This window comes from Uloborus diversus, chromosome 6 (assembly GCF_026930045.1).
Source record: "Uloborus diversus isolate 005 chromosome 6, Udiv.v.3.1, whole genome shotgun sequence".
Classification (NCBI taxonomy): domain Eukaryota; kingdom Metazoa; phylum Arthropoda; class Arachnida; order Araneae; family Uloboridae; genus Uloborus; species Uloborus diversus.
The window spans coordinates 111,568,564-111,595,577 of NC_072736.1; the positions used below are offsets into that span (position 1 = coordinate 111,568,564).

The 27,014-nt window shown below is 33.9% G+C and overlaps 1 protein-coding gene across 1 annotated transcript in view; it reads right to left on the minus strand.

The window, feature by feature from the left end:
- Positions 1-300: 300 nt before the first annotated feature.
- Positions 301-27,014, minus strand: part of LOC129224640 (BMP and activin membrane-bound inhibitor homolog) — a 55,589-nt gene continuing 28,875 nt past the window's right edge. Inside the window, exons 2-3 of the mRNA XM_054859123.1 lie at positions 5,200-5,514; positions 301-1,031 (exon numbers count right to left, since the gene is read on the minus strand). Coding sequence (XP_054715098.1) covers positions 571-1,031; positions 5,200-5,514 — 776 coding nt within the window. The 3' untranslated portion in view covers positions 301-570. The remainder of the gene's footprint in view (positions 1,032-5,199; positions 5,515-27,014) is intronic.

Here is a 27,014-nt window from a genome sequence, read left to right on the forward strand (position 1 = left end):
AATCGACTTTATGGTACACGATGCTGCATCAGACTCGCTTCATACTGCACATACTTATAACAATATTTCTGCGACTATACTGCCATGGGTAGGTAAACGGCAGTAGCTGCAGAAATGAGTTTTTGAGACATTTGAAAAAACGCGTTTCGGATTCAATACTAACAAGAGGGAAATGGTGGGATTAGACATTTTTTCGCATTTTTGTTTCAGCGGAAACCAAATAAGCAAGCTTGAACAATACAGTTCAAGTACAATAGATGATTAAAAAAAAAAAAAAAAAAAAAAGAGAAAAATTTGCAGTTACTGCCATTTACCTGCCTACGGCAGTATGACGTTGATGATGTCGTGTTTTGCACTCATACTCCATCAGGGGTAAAATCGCCTTATTATTTACTAAAAACAAAGAGTTTTGAATCACTATTGAACTAATAACCAGAATTAAACTTTAATAATATAGAACTAAAAACCGAATTTTCCGGAATCCGGCTCAGCCCCAATCAGTTCAGCCTTCAGAGGTCCCACTGTAAAATTAAATCAAACAAACAAAAAACTAGCTTGAGATCATTAGCATCACAAATCGAACACAAAGTATTTATCTTTCGACCCATCCGTGCAGTCGGTGTCATTGGACAACGCTATGGACACGTTTTTGTACAAACTGCTAGGCTGGCCAATGCTGCCCATAGACGTGTAGCTTCTGTTCAAGTGGGTGTCAGCACTGTGGTTGCCCAGGACGGCGCTGCTGATTGACTTTGGAAGCATCAGCAAACTGTGGCTGATGTGTTTCTCTCCCGTGTATACCACGTGAGTGTTCATTCGATTTCTTCGCCGGAGTTCTGTCCATTCTTTGTACCTTTTGTGGTCTGCCTTCAGCATGCGAGCAGCCATTATGATCAACATGATCAGTATACAACCACCTGCTATAGGAACAGCGATGACAGCAGCTTTGAACCATACTTGCTGCTGCTTTGATGAATTATTGTTGTTGTTGCCACTATGCCTGTAGAAGTAGTCCTCGTTGGAAAGGTAACCTGAAGGGGAAAAATTGAATAGCAGTTTGAGTACTTTTAAAACGAACTTAGTTATTGAAATTCAAGTGTTAAATGGTGTATACTAATTAAGAATGCTAATTAAAATGTGCGTCTGTCAAAAGTGCTGAAAAACGTTTCAATCATTCAGCCTTTTCTAAAATTAAATACATATTACAAAAACCTGTTTTTTTTTAAATATTTTTTTTAAAGAAAGAAATAAATAAGAGAAAATATCAGTACATAATCCGTTTAAAATTCGATTAAATACTTTCGGGATGTCGCTCATGACCGAATAGATCTCTAAAAGACCAACTCCCTAAAATGAACGGTGCAGTAAAATTCTTATAAAATGAAGGGTTCCCGTTCTTTTGAACGATAATATTTATTTTATAGTTCTCTCTGTTAGTCGCTTATAAAAAAATCCTAATTCATTTTTTTGTATGTCTTTTGAAAAAGTCTCATTTTATACATATTCAAATTATTATTATTATTTTTTTCATTTGTAACCATACTAGGATGGGACTATTTCTTTTTGGAAATAATGGACTATTTCACCGTAAAAGTTCATAATATTGCTTTTTTTTTAATTTTTCTTTAACATTGAAAATGTTTTATGGGACGGTATTCGGTGACCTTTTAAAAAGAAATTCAATTAGCGTCACGTCAAATTGAATAATTTTATTTACCAAACAAAATTTATTTATCCGCTTTTATAGCATGTTGGAACCAAACCTGCAATTTTTGCAACAGAAAACAGGTGTCATGTTTTACCTCCCCGCCACAGGTCACCGAAAAAGAAAATCAGAAACAACTTGATACATCTAAATAAAAGTTTTTTGATTAAGTTCTTATTGGCATATTTTTTTACTGTCAGGTACTTATATTCGCTTTTCCGTAAAAAAAATATTACTCATGTAATGAAACTTATCATTGGACGTAACTGCAACGGACACCTGCAACTTTTTTTAAATGAACAACGTCATCCAAATGAGTGAGTTCAATGTACGAATTAAAAAATTAAGGGGATCATATAAAAATAACGATATTACCCATCTCTTAAATACTTTAAACATATCAAAATGCTGACTTCTTTAAAACAATAATAAAAATATATTTTTTCAGAAAAATAAATAAATATAATAATAATAAAAACCAGTACGATTACAAAAAAGCGCAAGGAGATTATAGTCGCTTTCACTTGTAATTTGTTTTTGTCAATCACAACAAAAATATGCTGTTAGGGCGTTGGACGAGGCAGAATTGAACGCATCTATTCGTTTACAGGGGTGGTAGTTTGTTCGTTACATATATGCGCTTTTGCTTCATAATTTTTTGGACGCAGTTTTGTAAAAATCAGAATTTGTTCACGACGATATTTTTTAAAATCAAAACTACATTCGATCTATATTATCACTACAAAAATTAATTGATTTATAATTTAACAACATAACTCTGATCTTACCATTTTGCTTTTACATTTCCGGACAAAATGAAAGCATTTTATTTCCTTTTTGTTGTTTCCATGGAAACTTTTTTTGTATCCCTCATTTTATTTCAGAGAATGCCATAAATCGTAAGGCTCATTCAAATGAAACCCGGTCAGTGCGTCTAACTTCACATTAGACGTTAGAGGGTGTCTCGCAACTGCGTGTATGGAGGCACCATCTATTGGTAGAGAGACTGATGTATTCGCAACGTTTGGTGTTGCACACAGGGACAGCATGGTTTCACACCGAAGTGAAGATGGTCACACAAGCTATCGTCCACAACGGTTTTTGACCTCAATGGCCCACTCCTTGTTGAGTTACTGGAATGGGGATTGGGGAATCACCATCAATGACTAGTGTTATCAAGCCCTTTTACAGAATCTCACACGGGCCATTAAGTCGAAACGGCCTGTCATGTTGTCCAAAGGTGCCCACACACGGCCAATGCGGTAAAGACGACATTGCAGTAGTTTCGGTGGGAAACGCTGGAACTTCCACAATGCAGTCCAGACCTTTAACCGTATGACTTTCATGGGTCAGATGTTTCAGAAGTCAGATGTTTTTGGACCTCTGAAACAAGCTATTCTGAAAAGTGATCGCAGACATCGATTCACAACGAACGACGAAGTGTGTGACTGGGTCCAGGTCTAGATCCAACAGCAGCCTATTAGCTTCTCCAAAGATGGAATCGACCGACTAATGTCGCAAAGAGAAAAATGTGCCAACAGTTTTGTAAACTGTTTTCGAGTTAATAAAATCGTTACCGTTGCTTTCCACTAGTGACCGGGTTTCATTTGAATGCCCCTCATAATTAGGCACTGGTAACATTATAAAAAGCATGCATCAAAATCCCATCGCCATTTTGCTTTCTCACATGCTAGACTCATTCAGATGGAATCGTCTTAACTTGGACGATTGCCGAATTACATATAATTCGTGGTCAAACTGTACACAAGAAATCGTACTGATACTACATGGTCCTGGTTGAGAAAAGCTGAAAAACCTTCCGAAAACAGCGATGTAAATTAACAGGAATTCGAATAGCTTCGTGGGCAAACGTATTTATGCGTGCCAGTGTTGGATATGAAAAGCAGAGCTGCAAGGTTGGCGTCAGGAGTAGAAGAGTTTATAATTCCAAGACTCGGAGTCTGTCATTTTTCCTCCGAATCCGTCGCAACTCTGCCACGGCTGCGGGGACAGAGTCGGAGTCAGACTGATTTTAGGATAAAGGAGTCGGAGTTGACCATGTTCCCTTCGATTACACGGCCTTTAAGAAAGGTCAGCATAAGAAAAGTCTAGTCCAGCAGATACTATCAACAGCAAATTAACTGACAAGTTTGCATTACACGCTGATTGCAAATAGAATGTTTTGAATCTCTAAAAGTAAGTTAATGTTTTGAAAAGTGCCCACACAAAAAATTAAGCAAAGGAAAATTAAACAAGAGGAAAAAGAAAACTGGCCTTCAAGATTTCGGTATCTCGGTATTTACTCCGGTATCACGGTTAAAAAAAAAAAAAAAAAAAAAAAAAAAAAAAAACCCGGAAGTGTATTTTTTGTCCGGTATTTCCATCATAAATTGTCAAAAATGCAAAATTCACTTAAAATGAAAAGAGAACCAGGGACATGCCTCACATTTAAAAGGATTGTAGGAATATGGCTCAAATACAGGTTTGTCAGACGTCCCGGTTTGACCGGAAAAGTCCTGATTTTCAGACAAAATCCCCCGGTTCAGACAAAATGTCCCGGCCGGTTTACTTTGTGTCCCGGTAAAAAATAAATTTTATTATAGATGACCGAAAAATTCTTACAATAATTAACTGTGAAAGAATATTTATGATAATTACTTTCGCATTTGAACATTGATGTGTAAAATTATTATCGGACTTGCTTGTAAGGATTTTTAGAACAAGATTAAAACTATAAAAGATATAAGAATAAAAAGTGTGTGTAAATATTGTTCGACTTTTTAAGTGTATCTTCTTACTGATATAACTTGCAAATATTAACATGTAAAACATTTATCTGCTTTTATCATTTCTAAGTACCAATGTTTTAGGTTCATAATTAGTAACCATTTATTCATAGCATGAAGAATGAACTGCCCTATAAAACGTCCTAAAAAACAGCCATGTACCCTTCTGAATACTCCCGAGGCTGTGGGAGGTCTGGTGTGTACCGGCTGAACATTTCAGAAATCTGGCAAGCCTTCTCAAATACCACCCTGACTTTGAAAAATAAATATTTTAACATATTAGTGGGCGTGTTTTTTTTTTTTTTTTCCTTTTCCGAAAAAAATTGCTTTGAGTATATACCCTTCCCTTCAGGAAAAATTCGGAAAGACAGGCTGCCCAAGGGCGGATCCGGTTTCTAATTTTGAAAGGCGTCATTATTGAAGTAAGAGAGCACAAATAGGAAGAGGGTGGATAGTGTAATCTTCGGACAGAAATACTCGGTTTCGGGTTCTCTCTCGTCGATTCATTAAAATTTAAGTCAGCAAAACGTATGTGTACAGCACGAGACAAGCATGAAATGTGTACAGTAAAACTCCTCAACTGCGGACACTAACGGGACACATTTTTTTTTGTCCGCAATAGAGGGGTGTCCGTTAGGAGGGGTTTTACTATTATTTCTAGTTTTATAATATTTTTTTCAATTCAGAAATTCACTGAAAACACATTACCTGTCATATAACTATGGTTTAGCCGATAAACTGGATCTTGGGGATCTAAATTATTTCTGAAATAGTTGCACATATCTTCCCGGCAGCAGAGACGAGTGGGGTAAGTCTGAATCTCCACCCCTTGCAGAGTGTTAGGACATTTTAGTGGCTCCACCTGTTGGCTCGCGTCGGAGATGAGCTCGATGCAGGCGTGGCGCGACTGCCAGAGGTCGTCACTGAAGCCGAAGTGGTCGGATATGCAGACTCCGAGCGGGGACTTGCACATGTAACCAGACGTCACACACACTGGGAGATTGCAATAGCAGCGAACGTCAGCTGTAGAAGGAAGATAGTATTTTAAAAATTCAAGCAAAGAAAGGAATTTTAGAAATCAGACTAAAGACATTCACAAAAATAGATGGCTTTTTTGACTGGATTTAATTTATTTTTCTAAAGTTCTTCAAGTAAATACTCATTTATTCCCTTTTGCTTTTTCCCCCCTTTTAATATTTTGTTTTTTATTCGCAATATAAGCTGTATGAGACCCCCCCCCCCCACCCCTTCGAACAATATACCTTGCTTCGCGTTCAATCTTCGAGCTGAACCGAACCATTGCTTCGGTCACTCGTCTGGTCTGCTAATTCTATATTAGCTACCAGTTTGTTTCGCACTCTTGGCTTCCATAAGAGGTTTTCCATCTCCAGCTCAGTCACTTTCCTATGCCGGGCTGATGAGTGCTAATAAGCACGAAACTGCAGTCCTCGGCCGGAAATGACTGAACTGGCGGTGTATTTCAAATATACAAACATGTCCAGGCCCGTCATTTCAAATTTTTTTCACGGGGACGGCAAAGGGCTAAGGTCACATACTGAATGCATATTATACCAAGAAACAACAGAACCAAGCCCACTCATATGTATTTCTTAAGGCTGGGGGGGGGGAATGGGTCAATTTCCCCCTTTTGATCCTCCTAAATGAGGGGTCTGGACATATCAGGCGGAGTTTAAGAAGTTTTCTTCGTATTGAGGTATGTGACAAATATGTGGGTTTCAAAAATAAAAACAGACACAAAAAGACTATGTTAAATATCACACAGTCTATATACACATATCATACAGTCAATCTTTGAAAAAGGATTCGGAGCATTAACTTGCTCTGCCCTGGTATCAGTTTGAGCACAAACTTCTTAATCGTTATCGAGAACAATAATAATAGTAATTATCAAGTTATTTTCTTAATAATTATTTTAAGCATAGTAAAATCGGTTCCCGTTTTTCTCACTTTAAATTTAATAATGCGTGTGAAAAAAAATCAATCAAGTTCTTTTTCCTCCGGATGGCAACAATATAGGCTTAATACCAAGGGCTTTTGAAGCTTTGAAAGCAATCCAGATAGCTTTCAAAAGATTTCAGTACCTGATATTTTTTTTATTACTTCAGTAAACTTGCAATAGCTCATATGTTAATAAAAAAGTACTCAATTTTAAAAGGCAATAAACAAAATGTTTTGCTAAAAAATCACGGACGTTTTCAATTTCTTAAGTAACAAAACTTCAAGTAACAACTTATTCAAATTATTATTATTATTATTATTATTATTATTATTATTATTAAAGAAAATAGATGAGCTGTCACGTGCGGGACAAAAGATTAATTTATCCGTACAATGCCTAATTTCGGTGAAGTAAATTAATAATTTTGCTAATTCGTTCGCAACGCGATTAAGAGATGGCAGCACTACATACTCCAGGTTGTTTTTCTCTTTCGATCCGAGAGCGGCAGCTCGTCTCGGCTTCTCCCAAGTCAGTCAGGCAGGCGTCCTCCGCATCAGCCGGCGCCGCATCCCATCCCGTCATCCGGCTCTATTTATACGCGCAGAGGGATAGAGAGAGCGTTGGCATCCAGCCATAGGGTTTAACGCCGGATAATAATAACAGACGGCGACAGGACGGACGGGCACTTAAAAAAAAAAAAAAGAAGATCCCGCAATGTCCAATTGCGCTGCCATTGTTGTAGAGGAATGCCGCCCTCCCTCCCTCGTTCTTTCTTTCATCCACAGCTTCTCTTCTTTATCTCCGGAGGCAGCGCTGTTGACGCATCACGCGGAACATGCTTTTGCGACTGTCTGGCATCCAGAGAGAGTCGCCAACATTCGCACATTAAAACTCATATTAAGATTGCTGGCAAAAATACCCTTTCAGGAAATTACTAAGAGAAAATTCTTCTCTCCTTGGAAGTAGGCGCGAATTGGTTAAACACCTTCGGTACTGGAGATTGCGTGGTGGTGATGGATCGCCCCAAACTTAAAATTTTTCGGCGGGCGGAAATTCTCTGTTTGCTGAATGGAACTCTAAAAATTAATAAGGACATTTTTGGGAGGTCAGAGTGACCTCCCATAAGGGCGCCCCTGGCAACGGATAAGTGACAGATAGCTTACTAGACGACAATTTTTTGCATATATATACAGTAAAACCTTGTTTATCCGGCCCTCGTTTATTTAGATCTCCATGCTTTATTCGACCGCGTTTGAACCACTGAGAATAAATAAAATAGAGGGAGTGAAGACTTTCGTTCGTGAAGCAAAGATGCCATGTCACGTGATAAGATTTTAAAGCAAAGCATTGGAAGAAATCAGGTTCCTTTCGCTAGTTTCACGGAAAAAGTGTCAACCATTTATCGTTGTTGAGTCACGTGACTTAGGATCTGTGCCTCAGCTTTTGCTAAGCAAAGGTTTGGACTTGTTCCCTCCATTTATATTCCTGCTCTAAGGATTGAACCAGAACACATTAAACCAATTCTGTGTTGAGAAATGCTGCAAAAAATTGTTTTATTTTTTTAATGCATTGTAGACAATTCTACCTAATTTGACCTGCGAGCATATGTAACAAAATATTTTTTTTTTTTTGGCGCAATGTGGCGATATGTCTATTTTTTTAAGGACTTGTTTTGCTTATTATCCGTTCTTTCCGGATTATACGGATTTCCATTTATCCGGTTTGCCTTTTTTCCCAGTTAGCCCAGATGAACGAGGTCGTACTATGTAATGAAATAAAAGAATATTGTTACTATTATATACGTAGTAGGATCCATAAATATGATGCATAAAAATATAATGAATAAAGCAGAATTCACAGAAATACAACTTCGTTCATGGTTCACAAGAAAATCGATTTAATAATGGACTGTAAGAATTGAATTCATAAGAATTCGCGCAAAAACTCAACACACAAACTCAAGAACACACTTGGAATGATGAAAATAACACGACACAACAAAAACAAATTAGAGTGCGAATCAAAGTCAAAGTATTTTTTAACTGTTGCCATTACTATTTACAGAAATTTGCAGATTAAATTAATAATGAAAACACGGAGGAAGAAAATTTAGTTTTATATAAAGAAAAGTTTCACGGATTTTACAGTAGTTACATTCACATAAAAATTAATAATAAAGCATGAAATGGAACAGAGTCATTTTTTTCTCCTTCTCTTTTTGCATCTTCTTGCTGTATCAAAGGTCAGAGACTATGGTCATAAATGACGGTCAGAGTAATTTTATCAATCATTATTTAAAATGCTTTTCATTTCAACGTTTGAAAAGATTTTCCTCTCAAGCTACATCACAAAAATCAATTCAATTTTTAAAAACAGAGACATACTCACACTTTAAGGAAGGATGTTGGATTTATAAGTTTTTGCCTCAAAGTATATGCGTTGCAAAGCTTACAAACATTGCTCCCATAATTGCACTCGACTATTCCTTTCCAACCAATAAAACAGACGTAACACAAACACCATTTCACCTCCCACATATGCTGAAAATATTTAAAACGAGTATATCTGGCTAAGCATTAGCAAAGCTGCGAATTATTAAACAATTTGTTTAAAGTTATGTTTCGAAAGAACATAATGTTTTGGTTATGGTTGGGAACATGCATCATCTCAAGTAAATAATACGGCAAAGTAGAGGGTACCGCTAAGTTCCGAGTTAAATGCTTAAAGTTCTAAACATTTACAAAAGAAGGAAACATTTCCTCAAAAAGTGTTAAGATTAAATTTGCGTTATTCTTTGCACATTTACCGACTTCAAAAAACATTAACTAAATACATTCAAAACTCATCTTAGCAGGATAAAAAAAAAAGCCTGAAACTTTCTTTTCAAAATAACACTTTAACTTGCTGCTATTATTCTGGTCACGAAAAGTTTTAACGGTAGGTTGATGACAGAACTGCTCATACTTAAAACTGTCTACATGCTAAAGTCCGCATAAAAAAAAAAATTATTTTAAGAGCCAATTTTGCTCTGTTCGGATTTCCTAAATAAAATACAATAAATTACTCATTTTACAGTGCGTATGATAATGGTGGTTAATTGCAGATAAAGATTAGGACGAATTTTGAGAGCCAGTTTTGCTCTGTTCGGGTTGTCTAAATAGAATAAGATGAATTGCTCATTTTGCAGTTCGTATGATAATGGTGATTAATTGCAGATAAAGATTAGATCGAAAAGCGAAGAGTTACGGTTCAAAACTTTTTTTCACTTCAGAAATGAAAAACCGGTAAGAGACACTTCATTTTCAGGAATTTTTTTGAAAATAATGTAAATCTGATAGAGATAAATGCCTATTTTATTAAATTTAATTCTCATCACTTAAACTTTGTTATGCATTATAAGTTTATCCGAATTCATGGAAGAATATACATTTCTCCTTAGTCTAGGGATAGGTCTTCAGAAAAACAAAATCCTTCGTACCTATTTTTTACACTTTGAACTAGGTTAACCATTGCCTTTTTCTAAAGTTTCAGCGTAAACCTTTAATTTATTCACAATATAACTTCTAGTTCTTATGTCATTACAGCACTGATGTTATGTCAAATAAAAAATCTTTAAGCAGCAACAAGAAAATATTAGCAATAAAATTAGTAGTAAAGTGCAAAATTAATTTGGTTTGATACTGCAATGGAGTCGTTTCGAAAATTTTAAAAGTATTTTTTTCTGAAAGGGCATGCTTAAAAACATAGAACCTGACCATTTTTTAAATAATTTGACTAAGTTTACTATTTTTAAGAATTTGCTTTAATCGGCGCGCTTTCATTGTTTATGCTTCTGCCGATGACATCACAAATGATGAAATGCCATTCAGTGTTGCTTTTCTCAGAACGTAATATTTAATTCACTTATTTACTCACGTGTACTGGCAACGATATGGTTGATAGCAAGCGTAGAGCGCAATATTTCATTCGCTTCTTGATTATCATAACGTGGAATCGCGGCTGAAAGATACGCCAAAACGCATTATTTGTGACGTCATAAAGACAAGTCTTGTTTGAAAAATCGGACATTTTAAAAAATTAATTAAAAAATAACTGTTGGAAAAATGAAAGTATTTTCTGGGTCCGTGTTTTTTTTTTTTTTTTTTGCTATTCTATCAATTTCAGTGACTAAAAGTAGTACTTTTGACTGAAGGAAACAACCTCATTGTATTCTGGACTTTAACTCCGATTCAAGCACCAGAAATAGCAATTAACAACATAACTACTAATGACATAACAGCAATTACTTATGTCAAAAAAAATTTCAGGAACCACACAAGAAATTATTAGCAACAAAATTAGTAACAAGGTGAAAAATTAATTTGATTTGATACCGCAATTGTATTTTGAACTTCTAACTCCAATTCAAGTACCAGAAATAGCAATTAACGTTTGATTTCAGAGCCATCCTATGTACGAGCCAGAAATAAATCGTTTGCCTTTCTCATCCAATCAGAACAGCGTTCTTTCATTCATCTTCTGTCCGCGAATCTTGATGGCTGTTCCCTCAATTCAGCATTGTTAACTCCTCACTGTAACATGCGATTTACGACTTGAGAAACAAATGACTTGATTTATTTGGAATGATGTCAATTTTTTTTTTTTCGTGTTTCCGCAAGGTAAATGAATTACTTGTTTGAACAATAACAAACGAACTTGGAAAACAATATGCTTTCAAGTTTGAGATTTTGTAAAGAAAAAAGTTAAGTGTTTGGATGAAAATACTTTCCAGTGAAGTGACTACAAAGACACCTTTCAGCTTTTAAAATAAAGCTTCCGTTTTGTTTTGAATTCCTATTCTTCAAAATTGAGCTTCGAAATTTAAATACATAAACATCGAGTTGAAAAATGAAGTCCTGTTAATTTTATTGGTTCTATTCATTTTTGTGAAAGAAAAAAACTTTTTTTTTAAAACTTCTGTATCTGTTTTTCAAGTTATGTTTTTACTGAGTTGTTACTAAAATAACAAATATTGTGTTATGAGTAGTGCTGTCAACAAGCACCGATTTTTTTTGAGGAAACATTTTGCTCTCACAGTTTGAGACAGTATTTGTAATTAAGGAATTGAACTCAAACTTAATCAACTCAAAGAGTCGTGAGAACTAGGAAACAATTTCGTGGAACAGCGTCCCACCATACGTAGTGTAAGTTGGGTGCTATGGGGTCTCCTGGACAAAGGCCCGCTACAGACATAATTTCAATTTCTTAAGCATTCCTTTTTTTTAATATAAGAGAAAATAATCACATTGACTTGATGATGTAATTTGCTGATGAAAAATTGACAATTTGATTAAGAATTTACACGTAAAGTAAATACACAATAACTTTTTGTTGTCACCCTGTTTCTAGTTTTATTAACTTTAAAAAGGTAGCTTGATTCACATTCAATATCAAAAACACAATCCTTTCCTTACAAAAATTACTATAGCGGTTGTCGTAATGAACGATTTTGATTAAAAAAAATAATAATAATTACCCTAATCGGCTTGATAATAAAGATTAAAATTAGCAATCGCCGCTTGCCGGTATGCGTGAAAAAAAAAAAAAAAAAAAAGGAGCTTCAACAAATATTAGTGTGCTTCATTACCCGGTCGCTAGATTCCTCAACCTCACTTTTATCGATCATTATTAATGCCATTAATTATTTATATTAATCTTTATATAACACTGACATTTTTTTTATATTTTAGTAGAAATTTAATATCTAATTTCCTGTTTATAGTTACTTTTTTATTTAAAAAAAAAAAAAGAATACGCTAATAAATTTGCTAATACTCGCCTCCTGCGAAAGGAAAAGCTTCCCAATCTTAATCATTACTTGGTGATGAAAGTTGATGAAAACAATGAATTTTCATTAAAAAAAATTCGTTATAATTCACATTCACAATATTGTTTACGTGATAATTTGATAAAGAATTTCGTAATGATGAAAATTATCTTCCCCATGTAATTTAAATGGAGATAACGTCATAGTTTGCCCGCATGCCACGAGGAACACAAATTCTACAACTTTATGAAAATTCCGGCGTAATTCATGAAAACGATGAGTGGGAGGAATCTAATTAACGAATTCACTAAATAACTGAACTCGTGAACAAAGAGCTCCTTCAATTCCACCTCCATTTTTCTCCAAAACTTCGACTCGGGGGAAAAATTGTAATTTTTGTGTCATTACTTTACTTCTAATTTCACTTCCTGAATAATTGAAAAGGGGGAAAAAAATGTATTTTTATATGCACTTGAGTTTTCCTCAATTTTCAAGAAACGTCTTGTCGGATTAAAAAGTTTTGCTTGTTGAGTCATTTCTACTATTTTTTAAGTGAGTTCAAAAAGGAGGAAATTAAAAATTCGTTGCGTAGATTTTTTGTCCATTTGTAATTGTTTTATTTATTATTTTTTTTTTTTAGCGCAGCTTAAAAGTGCGTTTATGGTAGCTCGGAAGTTTTTTAGTTAATTGTTTTTTGAGCAATCACATTGCTTATTGTTCTCATTTGACTGTTTTGTGTGATGTTCCTATGATTTTATTCCTCCCCCCCCCCTCGCCTCCCTCTGCAGCACCACCGCCGACCGGCCTCACGATGCTGCTCCTATAGTGAAAACCGTCCCCAGGTTGCGTCCATATCCTACACACACACGCATACATACACACCTGCACACACACTCGTGCCTGCACACAGATAAGCGCACACACATACACACACTCATGCCTGCATACAGACACAAACACATACACACACATACCTGTATATACACACACACACTACCCTCACACTCATGCCACGACATAAACACACACGCCTACATGCACACACACACTCGTGATTGCAAAAAACAAATTGAATTCAAAATGCCATAATTCAAATTAATTTATCTTTTTTTTTGTTTTGTTTTTAGTTTTCAAAAATTGTTCTCTTCTAATACAGGATGAACCAAAAGTCACGCAACCCGCTTTAAAATACAGTACAATATGACTCCGATTTACACATTTCACTGGTCTGGATTTGACTGCATTGAATGTCTACATTCCTCAATTTAACGATATCCTTGGTTTAACGATAACTTTTTCCAATCCCTTGACAATCGTGAAATCAGGGTTATACTGTATTTTATGTAAAAAAAAAAAAAAAACAGTTATGTTCAAATGCGAATTAACAAGCCTCCAGGCAACACTATGTTTTTTCAGAATGACAAGCCATCTTTAATTATTCAAAAGCTTATAATTTGCAGTGTGGCCGCGATATTTTTCTCTCAGGCTCAACTCTTCTATTAGTGCTCAAAAATGTTCAACTCATTCATTTGAAGTCATTTCTGAGACTTTCAACAGTACATTTCCGAAAATTTACCTTCTTTGTCTTTTTCCCCAACAGGAAGAAAATCGTCCCATTAATATCTTGTTTTCGAGAAACTAGAAATGTTGGAGTCTGGAAAAGTTAACGCAAACATATACTGGGCCAGCACGAAATGGACCAGGTGAAAAGAAAAATGTTGAACTAAAATTCAAACAGCATAAAAAAACTGGCATCACAGATGGATTTATCATATGAAATTGCTCAGTCCCAAAAATGCACTGCGAAGGGCCCCCAAACTTGTAAATCCGCCATTGCACATAGCTTTGGTGAAATTTTAGTTTCAATCTTATCGTGTTCGTATCATTCAAGAATAGTGTGTTTTCGTCAGTCAAAAGTACTACTTTTAATCACTAAAATTGATAGAATGAGCAAAAAAATAATAAATAAATAAAATAATAATAACATGTAATAATAAATAAATAAATAACATGGAGTCGGGAAATACTTTTATTTTCCCTAATATTTGAAGGGCTACGGGGAAGAATGATCAAAGTCCATTTTTCTAAAAACCTCTGGTTAACCAATGGGAACACGTAGATTATTACAGACAGTATTGTAACGGATTCGGTGCGGCTTCCAACTTTCTCGAAAGGATGACACAGTTCTTGATTAAAAATACAGGAAATTTATTTACACTATGTACAGGAAAGAGCGTCAACAACTGCTAAATTAATCATCAGCAATTAAACCAGTATCACTCAACACCGTAAACTCAACGTTTACACACGTATTTACTTCCAAATACGAAAACAACACAGCGAAATGCCTCGCTATAAACAGAGCAAATACACACTCTCAGTTCGAAATCCTCAATCGAAACTCAACTGTTTATCACGCAGGACGCTTTTATAAACATCGAAGAATTTTCCACAACATTCTTTCTGCTTCCAGAAATGCGTAGACCGTTATCCAATTTTATCAATGAAAAGAAAAGGAAATAGGGGTCGTATACTTTAGCGGAATGAAAAGGGGTTGTATATTCATTACGGGAAACTATTTACAGGTTACGTAACTACAATAATTACTATTTACAGAATTTGTAACTAAATTTGTAATTGTATTTAAGAGAAATATTATTCAGGCAAGAATCATCATAGTGAGCGAGTTTTAACTGGGAAGAACGAGGCTAACTCGGAAAAGATTCGAGGTTTCAGGCTTAAAAACGCACTGAGGAAAAATTGTGTACGGTGGACTACGATCATTCTTTCCCGTGACCCTCCATTTTATTTTTAATCACTTTTTCAAAATGTCAGATTTCTGAAACAAGAAGTTTCAACGTGTCACATCACAAGTGAAGACAGCCATCTTGGATCGGACTGCGTGGTTGTCTTTTCTGGCAAGAAATCGTCTTTTGGTGATTTTTCTCCGTGTGCAATTATTCGTTGATCGAATATTGTTAGTTTAATAAAATAATTTGGTGAAGTTAGGTATGGGCCTGAAACTTTGTTCTGGTTACCCCTGCTACTTGTTCACTAGTTGCGTCGGCAACGAAAATGAAAACAGCTACTGAATGTATTTTAAGATTATTTTTTAAGAGGGAAAATGAGTCAAAATAAAGAAAAAAAATGAAATTCACCATATGTTTTCCACCGTACTCGTTCAGAAAAAAATATTTTTAAAAATGGGAAACAACTCAATCGAAACAATAAATAATGGCAGTTAAAAGTTTTGAACCATTCCTACGCAAGTTTCTACTTTAAAACTTCTTTTTCTTGAGCAATTTGAACCTATTTTGGTCGGCACAGCGAAATCACCCAATGGTCTGGTTAAAACCATTAATTTAATGGGATTATTTTAGAGAGAAAGATAAGGATTTGGTTGGGTGGTTACAATGAAAGAGTTTGAAGTCACGATGTTTAAAAAAAAAAAAAAAAAAAAAAAAAAACTTCTAACGCTAAAAAGGCAGCAAGGTAAATTACAGGAGGCATTTTTTAAACACAAACAAGTAGTCCATAAGAGTTCATTCTTGGGTTTTATTCTGTGAAGCTACTGAAGAACAGGAAATGATTATTTTTAGAAAGAAACATTTAAATACTTAAGTATTTTAATTCCAATTGTTCAAGATGAAGCATTGAGGTTAAAATTGCGTCACATCAATTTTTTTTATTATATTTGACTTTAAAAAAATAAAACAAAAACTTGAAGACCCAGAATCGCACTCACCTTTCAAGGTTATGAAACAAGAGTTTTCTACTACAAAATAATAATAATAATAATAAAAACTGGCAATGCACACAGCGCATAGCATCATACAAATAATTCCAAAATTGCTATCGGAAGCAGTTTGGAAAGAACTGTTCCTACATGGCAATATCTTGCTTAATCTTATATTTGATAGAAATCGCGTGATTTTGTGAAGCACAAAGGGAAAGTCTTTAAACATTTGGAAATTTTATTTTGCCGGATCAAAGTTGCACTACAAAGTGGTTCCCACCCACCTCCTCCTTTATTTTCAACATTATATTAGTTATGATTGAACTTTGTTATACACAGTTATTTTGTAGGCGTATGAGTCATAAACATAGACAGAACACCCTCCATGTTGTTATAAAACTGAATTCTGCGCCATGGTCTCGTAGATGCTTTGTGGAGTTCAGTGGCGCAGCCAGGGGGGAGGTTTTGCGGTTGAAACCCCCCTCTCTGAACTCTTGGTTTTAACGCATATTGCCAATCCTTATAAGGTAGTTTAAATGCATATAAAGGTGGTTATGACCAAAAACCGACATTCAGAAGATGATTTCTGGCTGCTCTACTGGCGGGGTTTGGACATGTTTTACCGGAAAAACATCTGGAAGAACAAGGCGCATAATTCAGCTGTTTTACGTTATAGATGGTATTCTGTCGATGTTTATGGCTCGTAACACTTCAAAGTAACTGTATATCAAGCATTCAACCGTACCTAACATAATTCGGAAAATAAAGGAGGAGGAGGGGGGGGGGTACAGTCCACTTTCGGATCGCTATGTACTTTTATTGAAATAATTTATTTTACACCCCATTTCTGAAGTGGCTCATAGTTACTCTAAATGGTAAGGCTTAACAAAAAGTATATCTTCATAAAGGGAAAGCCAAATGTAATTATTTCCACAAAAAAGATTCGCTGCAGGGCTCACAAAAGTAAAAGTAAGTACTATTCGATCGCATATAAAGCTGAGATAGCAATGAATTTAAATAATTTATACAAAACCAGTTTTCTTTTAATTTCCTTTTTTTTTTTTACTGAACGAAGCAAAAGTTGAGTTTTAAACATTTAACTTATTATTTTTTAGCTGTTTAGGTTTTCTTTGGATAATTTTATAAATAGTAAAGTTAAGCAACTTATACATAAAACGTTAAATGACAAAAATGCTGCGCAGTAATTGATTCAGGCGTGAATGTATTTGCAGCGGATAAAATTCTCCGAAACGTTAATTCGAGAACTTGGCATACAAAAAAGATTTTAAGCAAAATAAGAATTTTTTTCCCTCATTATACATGGGGAAAATTTTTACCACTCCTATTGATACGTTTTCTAGAATTTTCATTTTTCGAAAAGAATATTGAAACAAAAGATCGGCGCATGCATTTGATACGATTAATAATACAAAAAATCTCTGAAAAGAAACAAAACAGTAATCCGAAGCAACCAAACTTTCCCTACAGATAAGATTAAAATCAAAGAAACAAATTTTTGCGATGTTGATGAAAAGGGGCCCAATAAACAAGGAGAACTCATACAATTACAACTCAACTCAACAGTCCCCAGGGTCCAGCTTTAGCCTGAAGCACACTAACAATAATAATGCGAATAATGATCGGAATACGAAAATGGCGCTGGCCATATGAGTTTATATAGATTTATGAAAGCATGAATACATGAATTCGGGTTCTATTGTTAAAGGAATACATTGTTATAGTAAATTCCCAAGGGCACTTGAGTGCTTCCTGTGATTGGTTTATCGGATTCCAATAAAACAAAGTTTTAGATTTCTTTTTAAAGAAAGGAATTTTGTTTGGTGTCGAATCTCTGGAACTTTTCTTTTCGTGGAAGAAAATATTTGCTTCGAAATCTGATTTGTCGAAGAAAGTATTAAAAGGAATACTTATATACTCCGTGTGCATCTAAGTCTATATATGAGGTAGGTTTTCTTTTATTTATTTTTTTTTAAAGCACTTAAGCATATATTTTTCGAACGTATAATTGAACTGATTCATCAGTCCATCAAAGAATTCGCTGTCATAATCTGTTGATTTATTTTTGTATCAGTGGTAATGATTACAATTTCTTTTTTGATTTTTTTTTTTTCATTTATTTCTTTTTTTTTTTTTTTTTTTTTTTTTTTGCGCACTTACGAGTTGTTTATTATCCTCCTCGACCAAAGCTGACGTCGTTGCTCTGAGTTTTCAGATTACCATAGCGGCGGTTGTTTTAATATTTGTTTAGAGAACGAAGTTTCGGTCGTCATAGTTACAAATCGTCTGAGATTTGATTTTATTCATATTTTTCTCGGGGATTAATTTAAGCAGACTTTACGTTAAAAAAATGTTTCTTTTTTGTGCAAAACTACCGTTTTTTCGGGAAAAAACAGCTATACTTAGATAAACTGAAACAGCATAACTTCAGCTAAGTACAAAATTTCCAGATTACTAATTCATATCATTTAAGATTGATAAGAAAAAAACAATACATAACTTTATACCACGCTATTGTAGGAAAATGGTAAACTTCCTCTATAATATCTTTTCAACATAAAAACCATCCAAGACTATATAACTCCTAAAAAAAAAAAAAATGCAAAGTTTCGATTTTTTGACATTAAGTTTTATACATAGTAGTTGTTTATTTATTTATTTTCTTCTGTTTAATAGTTATTCCCACAAAAATTTTAGGCCATGAGATATATTTTAATCATTATTTTAATCAGCAGATATTATCGATATATAGTCATAAAATTCAAAGAAATACTCAAATGCAGGGGGGGGGGGAATCTATTTAATTTAGTAAAAGAAAAGTATCCATGCAACTAAATTTTATTCAATTAATTACTTTATTTTACAGAAATGGGTATTGCTGTAAAAAATACATATTAAAAAAATTAAAAAAGAAGCAGGACAATTCCAACAAATGTAACATAGATTTTTTTTTTAATTTAAAAATATCAGTGATTTCTCAAACTGCGCCTAAATTTTGTTTATTTATTTATTTACTATTGCAATGTTTCTTGCTTTTTGAAATAGGTTTTATGTACACCATCAAATGACTAAAAAATTACACTTAATTCAACAAACTTATAACTCACCGAAAGTTTTTTTTCCAACAGGTCAACGATATCAGCTTTTTCCCCCTTCAATTCTGCATATCTAACTCAAATTGTATGTAATATGTATTTTCTGCATTTCCTTTATACCAAAACAACGCACAAGTTTATTAAGCATTTCTCTGGGACATTCTTCAGGAACTTGCACTCAAAAATATACCAGTATAACAAACCTTCGATGGATTTCCGAAAATTAATATTAATTGGTGCTAATTTACGCATCAATATTTCAAAATGAACGAATTGAACCGAGCTGCGTAATTTAAAATCAAATAACGCTAAGTCAGTCTTGAGAATTAACGTTCATAATAAATTGTCAAACGAAGCCGAAATTCTATGATCCTAAATCACGTATCCAGCCAGTATCATCCTGCAAAATATTTCTCAAATAGTGTAATTCAGCCATAGATTAAAATTTTGACATTTAACGAACAGTGCTATTAATCAATAGTTCGCTGCGTGGGCATTAATTTTTGCGAATTCTCGTTTCTGAAGATCTTAGGAGGCATAATAGCAGCAATTACATCTTGCTGTGGCCATAATTTACTAGTTAACTTATAAGGCTTTCTTTAAATTCGTTTAAAACTAAAAGAATGGGAAATTATTTGAAAATATGTAAATTTTATGAGGAAAACTACAGTATGAATTGTACATCAATTTTTATTACCATCAAGTATATTGTCTAAAGTGATTGATGGACAATTTAAAGCTTTCTTTCCATCAAAGGCGGATACAGACTACCATTTCAGTGGGGGGATGAGGGGGTCAAGATGAAGAATGTCCCCACCCCCCTTGCATGAATGATCCCACGGTTTCGGGTACGAAAAAGTTCTGGCATTGATTCAATGAAAAGTACCAAATCAGCCAGGAATAAGGCACTTAGTAGAGCATAAATGCAGCTAATTAATTTCATAAGCAATGAAAAAGAAATAATATTTTAAATATTTACTTTTAAAAATAATAAATTGAAAAGATTTCTGAAACCGTTTAGATTTCATTCATAAAGTGTAGCCGGATAACAATGTCGAAGGTTTAAAGGGGAGGGGAGGGGGCAAGGGCGCCCATATGCAAAATTTTAACGGGGGTGGGTGGGGAGGGCTCAGATATTTTCTTCATAGAAACTGATTTTAGTACAGATTGGAGTTAGTAAAATCTGATTTTTTAAAATAACTTTGTCATTAAGGGCTGTAGAAAAAATGTTTACATTTTTGCAAAGAAAAAGTACTAAAAGCAATAAAGTTCTAATTTCTAAGGGGGAGGGGCTTGAGCCCCCCTTTGCCCCTCTATATGAGCAGCCTTGGGGGGAGGAGTCATGACCAGGAAAGTGCACAGAAATTTTGAGGCCCGTCACCGGGCTCCCTCCTTATTGTTTATTCCTATATTTCACGCCTAGTTAAAAAAATATTGAGCCTCCTTCAGGCTCGGGCCCGGGCCAATAGGTGTCCCATCTGCCCCCCCCCCTCCCGAGCATGCCCATGGTCATGACCCCCGTCCCCTTGTATCCACATCCATGCTTTCCATTGAAGCGCGAGTCATCACATTGAAAAGAAAAACAACAAAAAAAAAAAAAAAAAAAAACTGCAGGTTTCATTAAAATGTCATCTAACCCGCCAACTAAATTAAGCGACATTTAAAGTTTCATTAAAATGGAATATAATCCGGCAAATAAATATAGGCATTCATAATTATTAAGATTGTAAAATGAAAGTATTGTAACGGATCCGGTGCGACTTCCAATTTTCTTGAAAGGACGACACAGTTCTTGATAAAAACACAGGAGCTTTATTTACACTATGTACAGGAGATATCGTTAACAACTGCTAAATTAATCATCAGCAATTAAGCAAATATCATTTAACACCGTAAACTCAACGGTTACACACGTATTTACTTCCAAATACGAAAACGACACAGCGAAATGCCTCGCAATAAACAGAGCTAATACACTCTCAGTACAAATTCTCAATCGAAACTAAACTTTTTATCACGCGGGACGCTTTTATAAACATCGAAAGAAATCTCTCAAATATTCCACAAGATTCCAAACGCTTCTCGAAAATAGTAGACCGTTATCAAATTTTATCAATGAACAAAAAAGAAATAGGGGAGTCTTATACTTTAGCCGAATGTATAGGGGTTGTATATTCATTACGGGAAACTATTTACAGGTTACGTTACTACAATAATTACTATTTATAGAATTTGTAACAGTATGTAAAATAAACATGGCGATAAAGTAATTCAATATGGTAACAGAAAAATGTCAATAACTCAATCATAAAATTCTCAGCAAAAAAAGGCGAAAATTTTCAAATTAGATAAAGATTTTTCAGAATAATATATCAAGATTTAACTTATTTTCTTTTCGGTTATTATTTTTAAAAAAAGCTTAGTCCTATTAAATCATTTCATTGAACCCTAAAGAATTTCAAACGATTTAAATTTTTGGTAAGAAGGAGAGAAACTTGGCACTAATGTATTGTTCAAACATCCATAACTATTGACACGAATAGCGTATTTGAAAATTGGAATTTTCGTCTATTCGATGGCAGAATTTCGTAGTTTTCGGAATATTTTGGACAGTACAAACAATCGGTAGGTGGATTGGCGGTGGACTGTTTGTCAAACTGATTTGTGTGAGAAAAGCCGAGTCAGCATATTGTGAGTAATCTTTCCGTTTCAGCGAGAGATTAGTGGAAAGGGAATCTAATGCGAGCAAATCACTTTAACAAATAAGGAATAATCCAATGTTTAGATTTCTTTGGCTTTTTGTGCTTTGAAAGGTATGGCAGTGCATTTTCAACAACCTGTAAGTGTTAGAAAGGCAACTTGTATACCATGAACAAATAGGAACTACATTTGGTTAGTAGTAATCGCAAAAAATTCATTGAATTTTTAAGGATTTTTTTTTTTTGTGTTTTACAAACTTTTAAGCAGTAGAGTTTCAATCACTAATAAACTGCAAATTGTCATTAAACACTATGCAGTAGAAATTCACTAACTATATGCATATCAACAGAATTCACAACTATTGGGGGGAAAGAAAGAAAAAGAGATATGATTGATTGTCCAAACTTTATGCTACAGCACTAATAGAATTTAAACGTAACAAAATTTCCTGGCTATAAAGCAGAACAATTTGAAATAAATGAAATACTTCCAACAAGGGTGCAGCGAAAGAGGAGGGAGAGATTAACTTCCCAGAACCCCTGGTTTTAACACTATTGCCAATCCTAATAAGGAAATTTTTATACATGTAAATATTATTATGACCCCTCCTCCTCTCCCAGAAGGTAAGTTCTGCCTGCGCTATTAGCTGCCTAAATTCAAAAACCAATGGGCATTAGAAGTACCACTATACATCAGACGTTTAATGACAACCAAACAGACGATTTCCAATAATAACTTAGCAAATTTTAAACAATTGCTTGTGTAAAACAAAAAAAAAGCCGATTTTTGGAAGACCTAAAATATTAAATTGAATATATATATATAACAGCAGCTTTTGATAATAGTTAATTATTTTGCTACAAATGTTAACTTTCAAAAGATATTGCCTCATGGAACGAGATCTTTCCAAGCTACATGAAAAAAAAAAAAAAAAAATCTGTTACTTTGTATTTAGATCTCAGTTTTAGACATTATAAAAAATTATGTTTCGAATGCATTTTCCACACATCTGTAATAAACCTTATTTGCTGCAAATGCGGTATTTACTCTTGAAGTGAATAAGTCAGTCTAAGTGATGACAAGAGTTAAAATAAAATAATTCGTGACTACACTGGGGGGGGGGGGGGGGGGGGGGGGGGGGGGCTGGGGAAACTTTCCACAAACCTCCTGTAGATTTAAAGTTTACATCTATGGATTCACGACGAAAAACGTATTTTTTTTCCCTTCTTCCTGCTGTTAGAGGTTAACGTTAGGGCATAAATATCATTAATCAAGCCTTAGCAAAGCCATCCGTTTAACAAGAAAATCAGGGAAAAGATTTCCCCATTTTTTAAGAGCGAATGAAATGCTATACCTTTCTTGGGCATACAGATTTGGCGATGGATCGCTCTTTTAGTGATATTTGAGAACTCAAAAATTTTTATATACACCCAAGCACCGCTTGTACGTTTTTGAAGAAACTGAAAGAAAAAAAAGAACGAAATGTAAAAATGTGTAATACGAATACGTTAATATGTATTGAACTTTGCAGGGACCAATTTAAAAAACGTGTAAAATGACCAAAAGAAAAAAAAAACGAATAAAAGAGAAAAGCATAAACGGTGCTTCACTGTACTATATATATATATATATATATATATATATATATATATATATATATATATATATTACTTTGTTTATTAATTTCAATTTTTACATGATTAAAAACTTGAAGGAGAAGACAGATGCCCGCAAGTATGTGAAATCTAGGCTTAAAGTAAGTTAAGGCATCCAACACAAAGCATGATGGAGGCGTGGCTTTCTAAATGTAGCCATTCAGCAAAGATATGGAAAGAAAGCAAGAAATCTACCGTTATAGGAGCTTTGTGGTTCACTGTTAAGTTGTGGCAATTTTAAACTAAATAATATATGTACATTTTAGCATGAAATTAGTTAAAAACAATTATAATTCACGTTCTAATTACCTTGGAATGTTGGAAAATTTTTATCTGATGCAGAAAAATCAGGAGTTTTAATGGATATTTAATTTTATTTTGTGCGAGCATTTTTTCGGCCTCATATTAGAGGATTTATGCAAAAATGTAGATTAAAATTGGAATAAACTAATAAGTAATGGTTAATTAATTAATTTGATTATAAAATATTGCATTGTCATTGGGTCTGAGGTTACTTACAAAATTTTAAAAGAATTCGATCGCAGGAAGTGAGTGAAAATAGCGTTGCAAAGTTCCACCCGAACAGACAAGAATGTAATGAAATTGGAACAAAATAATTAATGATCAATTAATTTGATTATAGAATATTGCATTGTCATCGGGTCTGAGGTTACATACAAAATTTCATAAGAATTCGATCACAGGAAGTGCGTGAAAATTGAGTTGCAAGATTCCATCCGAACAGGCAAGAACCAAACCTAGTCAATAAAAACATGGTGGTAACATGATAATAATTAAATAGCATTTTACAAGCATTATATGCCTTTAATGAACGAGATTATTTTATCGTCGATTTACTAAGACAAGAATTAGCCATTTTTAAAAGAGGACCCTCCTTTGAAATTATTGCGCCGAATTTTTTACCAGTTCAAAATGCTGCGAAATTTCCTAATGTCAAAAACAGTTAGCGAATAAAATTTTTAAACAGTCTTTAACTGATAACTGCGCAAGTTGTCAAGTTTTAGAATTTTAGGAAATACCAAATCTTTTCTTCGACGGCATATTCAACTGGGCAAGAAATAAATTTCTCCCTGAACAGAGACACTTTTTCGCAGATCTAGATCAAGTCCTTGTCTTCGTCAAGCGTTTCTATGGAAACTTCTGATCCAGTAAACCGATTTTAGTGTCAATGGATTTGGCACCGCGGGGAATTCTTCTTTCAAAAGTCCAAGGAGAAATATAAAGCTCTGAAAGAAGGAGGGCTTGAAGATCCGTATACGCGCAAACTATGAATTACATGCGTTTTATTCATTGACACTTAAATATGTCTCAAAAACTCATAACTGATAAACGTTTCGATGATAACAACATATTCTGAAGTTTCTATAGTAGAAGTAAATATATTGTTCACTAAATTAAAATAAAAATTGCCTCTTTTGAGTGACAAGAGTAAAAAGGTTTAAGAATTTTCACCAAAAGCAGCCTATTGAACCAAAGCTACATTATTCATTTTTATTGAAATAGTTTCCTCCCCTCCCCCGTTTTGTTTTTGCATATTCGATAGTTATAAATATTAAGTTGTAGGAAAAAATAAGAAATAAAAATAAATAAAAGAAAAAAAAGAAAAGAAAAGAGAGAGAAAAAAAATTTATATCCTACATAATTTTTGTAATCAAGAATAGCAGTCAGGTTTGAAAAGTTTATTATTACTATTATTATTATTAACATTCTTCTTTCTTTTCTTTTGAAACGTCTATGTTCTATTACTGTGTTTCTTAATGCTACATTTTGCTTAAATTTTACCTAACCAAATTGAAACCAGAACTGAGTAAGCATAACAAGGTGAAAAAGAAAAGCTTTTAAAATTGTTTTTAACTGATGACATCAATCAAAGAGTGCTTCAAAACCCCTATTCGCAACTCCAACGCTCGAATACGCTACCTTGTGGTGATTTAAAAAATTAAAGGAAAAGGTAGAGCATTGCGTTCCACGTGTGACTGTTGGTAAACATAGACAATTTATTATGAGTATTTATTAACGCATTCGATGTATCTTAGATTGCTTTCAGCAACAGAAATTGTTTCGTCCCTCAATGGTGTTCTCAAGCTTCTCAAAATAATGTTAGTTTTCATTATTTCCCTCTAAAAAGTTAGTTGATTGTCGTAAATGGCGAAAGCGTAAACACAAGAAAATTCTGGATTAACAAACATTGCACTTGCATGAAATTATCAACGAATATGCTGAAATTACCAACAAATATGCTCGTCTGCTCGATGCGGTTTTTTTTTTTTTTTTTGAAAGAGGATAACGTTATACCAGGGGTTTTTTTTTTTATGTTTTGTGTGAATTTGTAAGAATATGATTTTTTTTTTCTAAATCTTAAGCTCTAAAGAAGGATTTGATAACATTAGCAGAAGAATTAGGGCTTTCATCTCCGCCTAGTTTAAAAATAATTCATTTAACGAACCTTATTTTACTGCAGCATTTAGTTGGAATGGACAGTATGCAAAATATTTTCTTGAATATACTATCGTAGAACGAAATGAAAAATGTTAAACGCTGAGAACTTTCATCGCCAAAATAGTGTGTCAATTTTACTTTACTACTTACATTATCAGCTGGAGAGTTTCACAAAAAAATTGTTTAGGGTTACAGTTTTAGTATTGTGCGAGCTGAGAACCCTTAGCGAGATTTCGCATATCAGTTATAAACCATTTTTATCTTTTATCATGTGTGGATTAAAATGGTAAAAAGATTACAGAATTCGATAAGTTTAAAGAAACAATGAAAGATCAATTAAAAAGAAAACTACCACCATGTATCTGTGAGAATTTTATTGATGACGCATGACAGAATTAAATCATAATTCAGAAATTAGAAACATACGAAACAGAAAAAATTAAAATTAACCGATTCGGCAATTTGAGAAATAACTCAGCTACAAATGTAAAACAATTAGCGCTAGTCAAAAAAGACAAATAAGTATCATCTCCTTCTTTTGATAACACTGGTAAACAAAGGTTTGTTACATGAAATATTTATAGTTTTCTTATGGCTACAATGAAAATGTAGTTCCACCAAGAATTGATAAATATCGAATTCAACATTGTGGAAATGGCTGCTTACCAACTACGAACTATGAAATTGGCATTAATTTCTAACGTTTAGTAATGCTTCTTGAGTTCTCATTTCTTTCTACGCGGGCCAGAACATCCACAAGACTTTAAAAATTAATTTAAAAAGAATAAAACAAAAAAGTCATGCATACAAACAAAAATTACTGGGCTTATTAGCTTTTTCTACGTTACGGCATGCGTTTGTTTTACCTTTTTCATCCGCCATTAGACGGTAGCTGCAGTGTCCCCTATAGTTTATTGGAGTTGCGAATTATTTGAAAAGTTTCAAAAGCCTAAATTCTGTGTGTGCTTAAGTTCAGCCTTCAAATTAATTTGTTAACTTTATAAAGATGATTTTAATAATTACTACTTTTCATTTTTTGGTTTTTGACAACAATTAAAAAGCCGATCCTACCAACTGAAGACAGATCAAACAT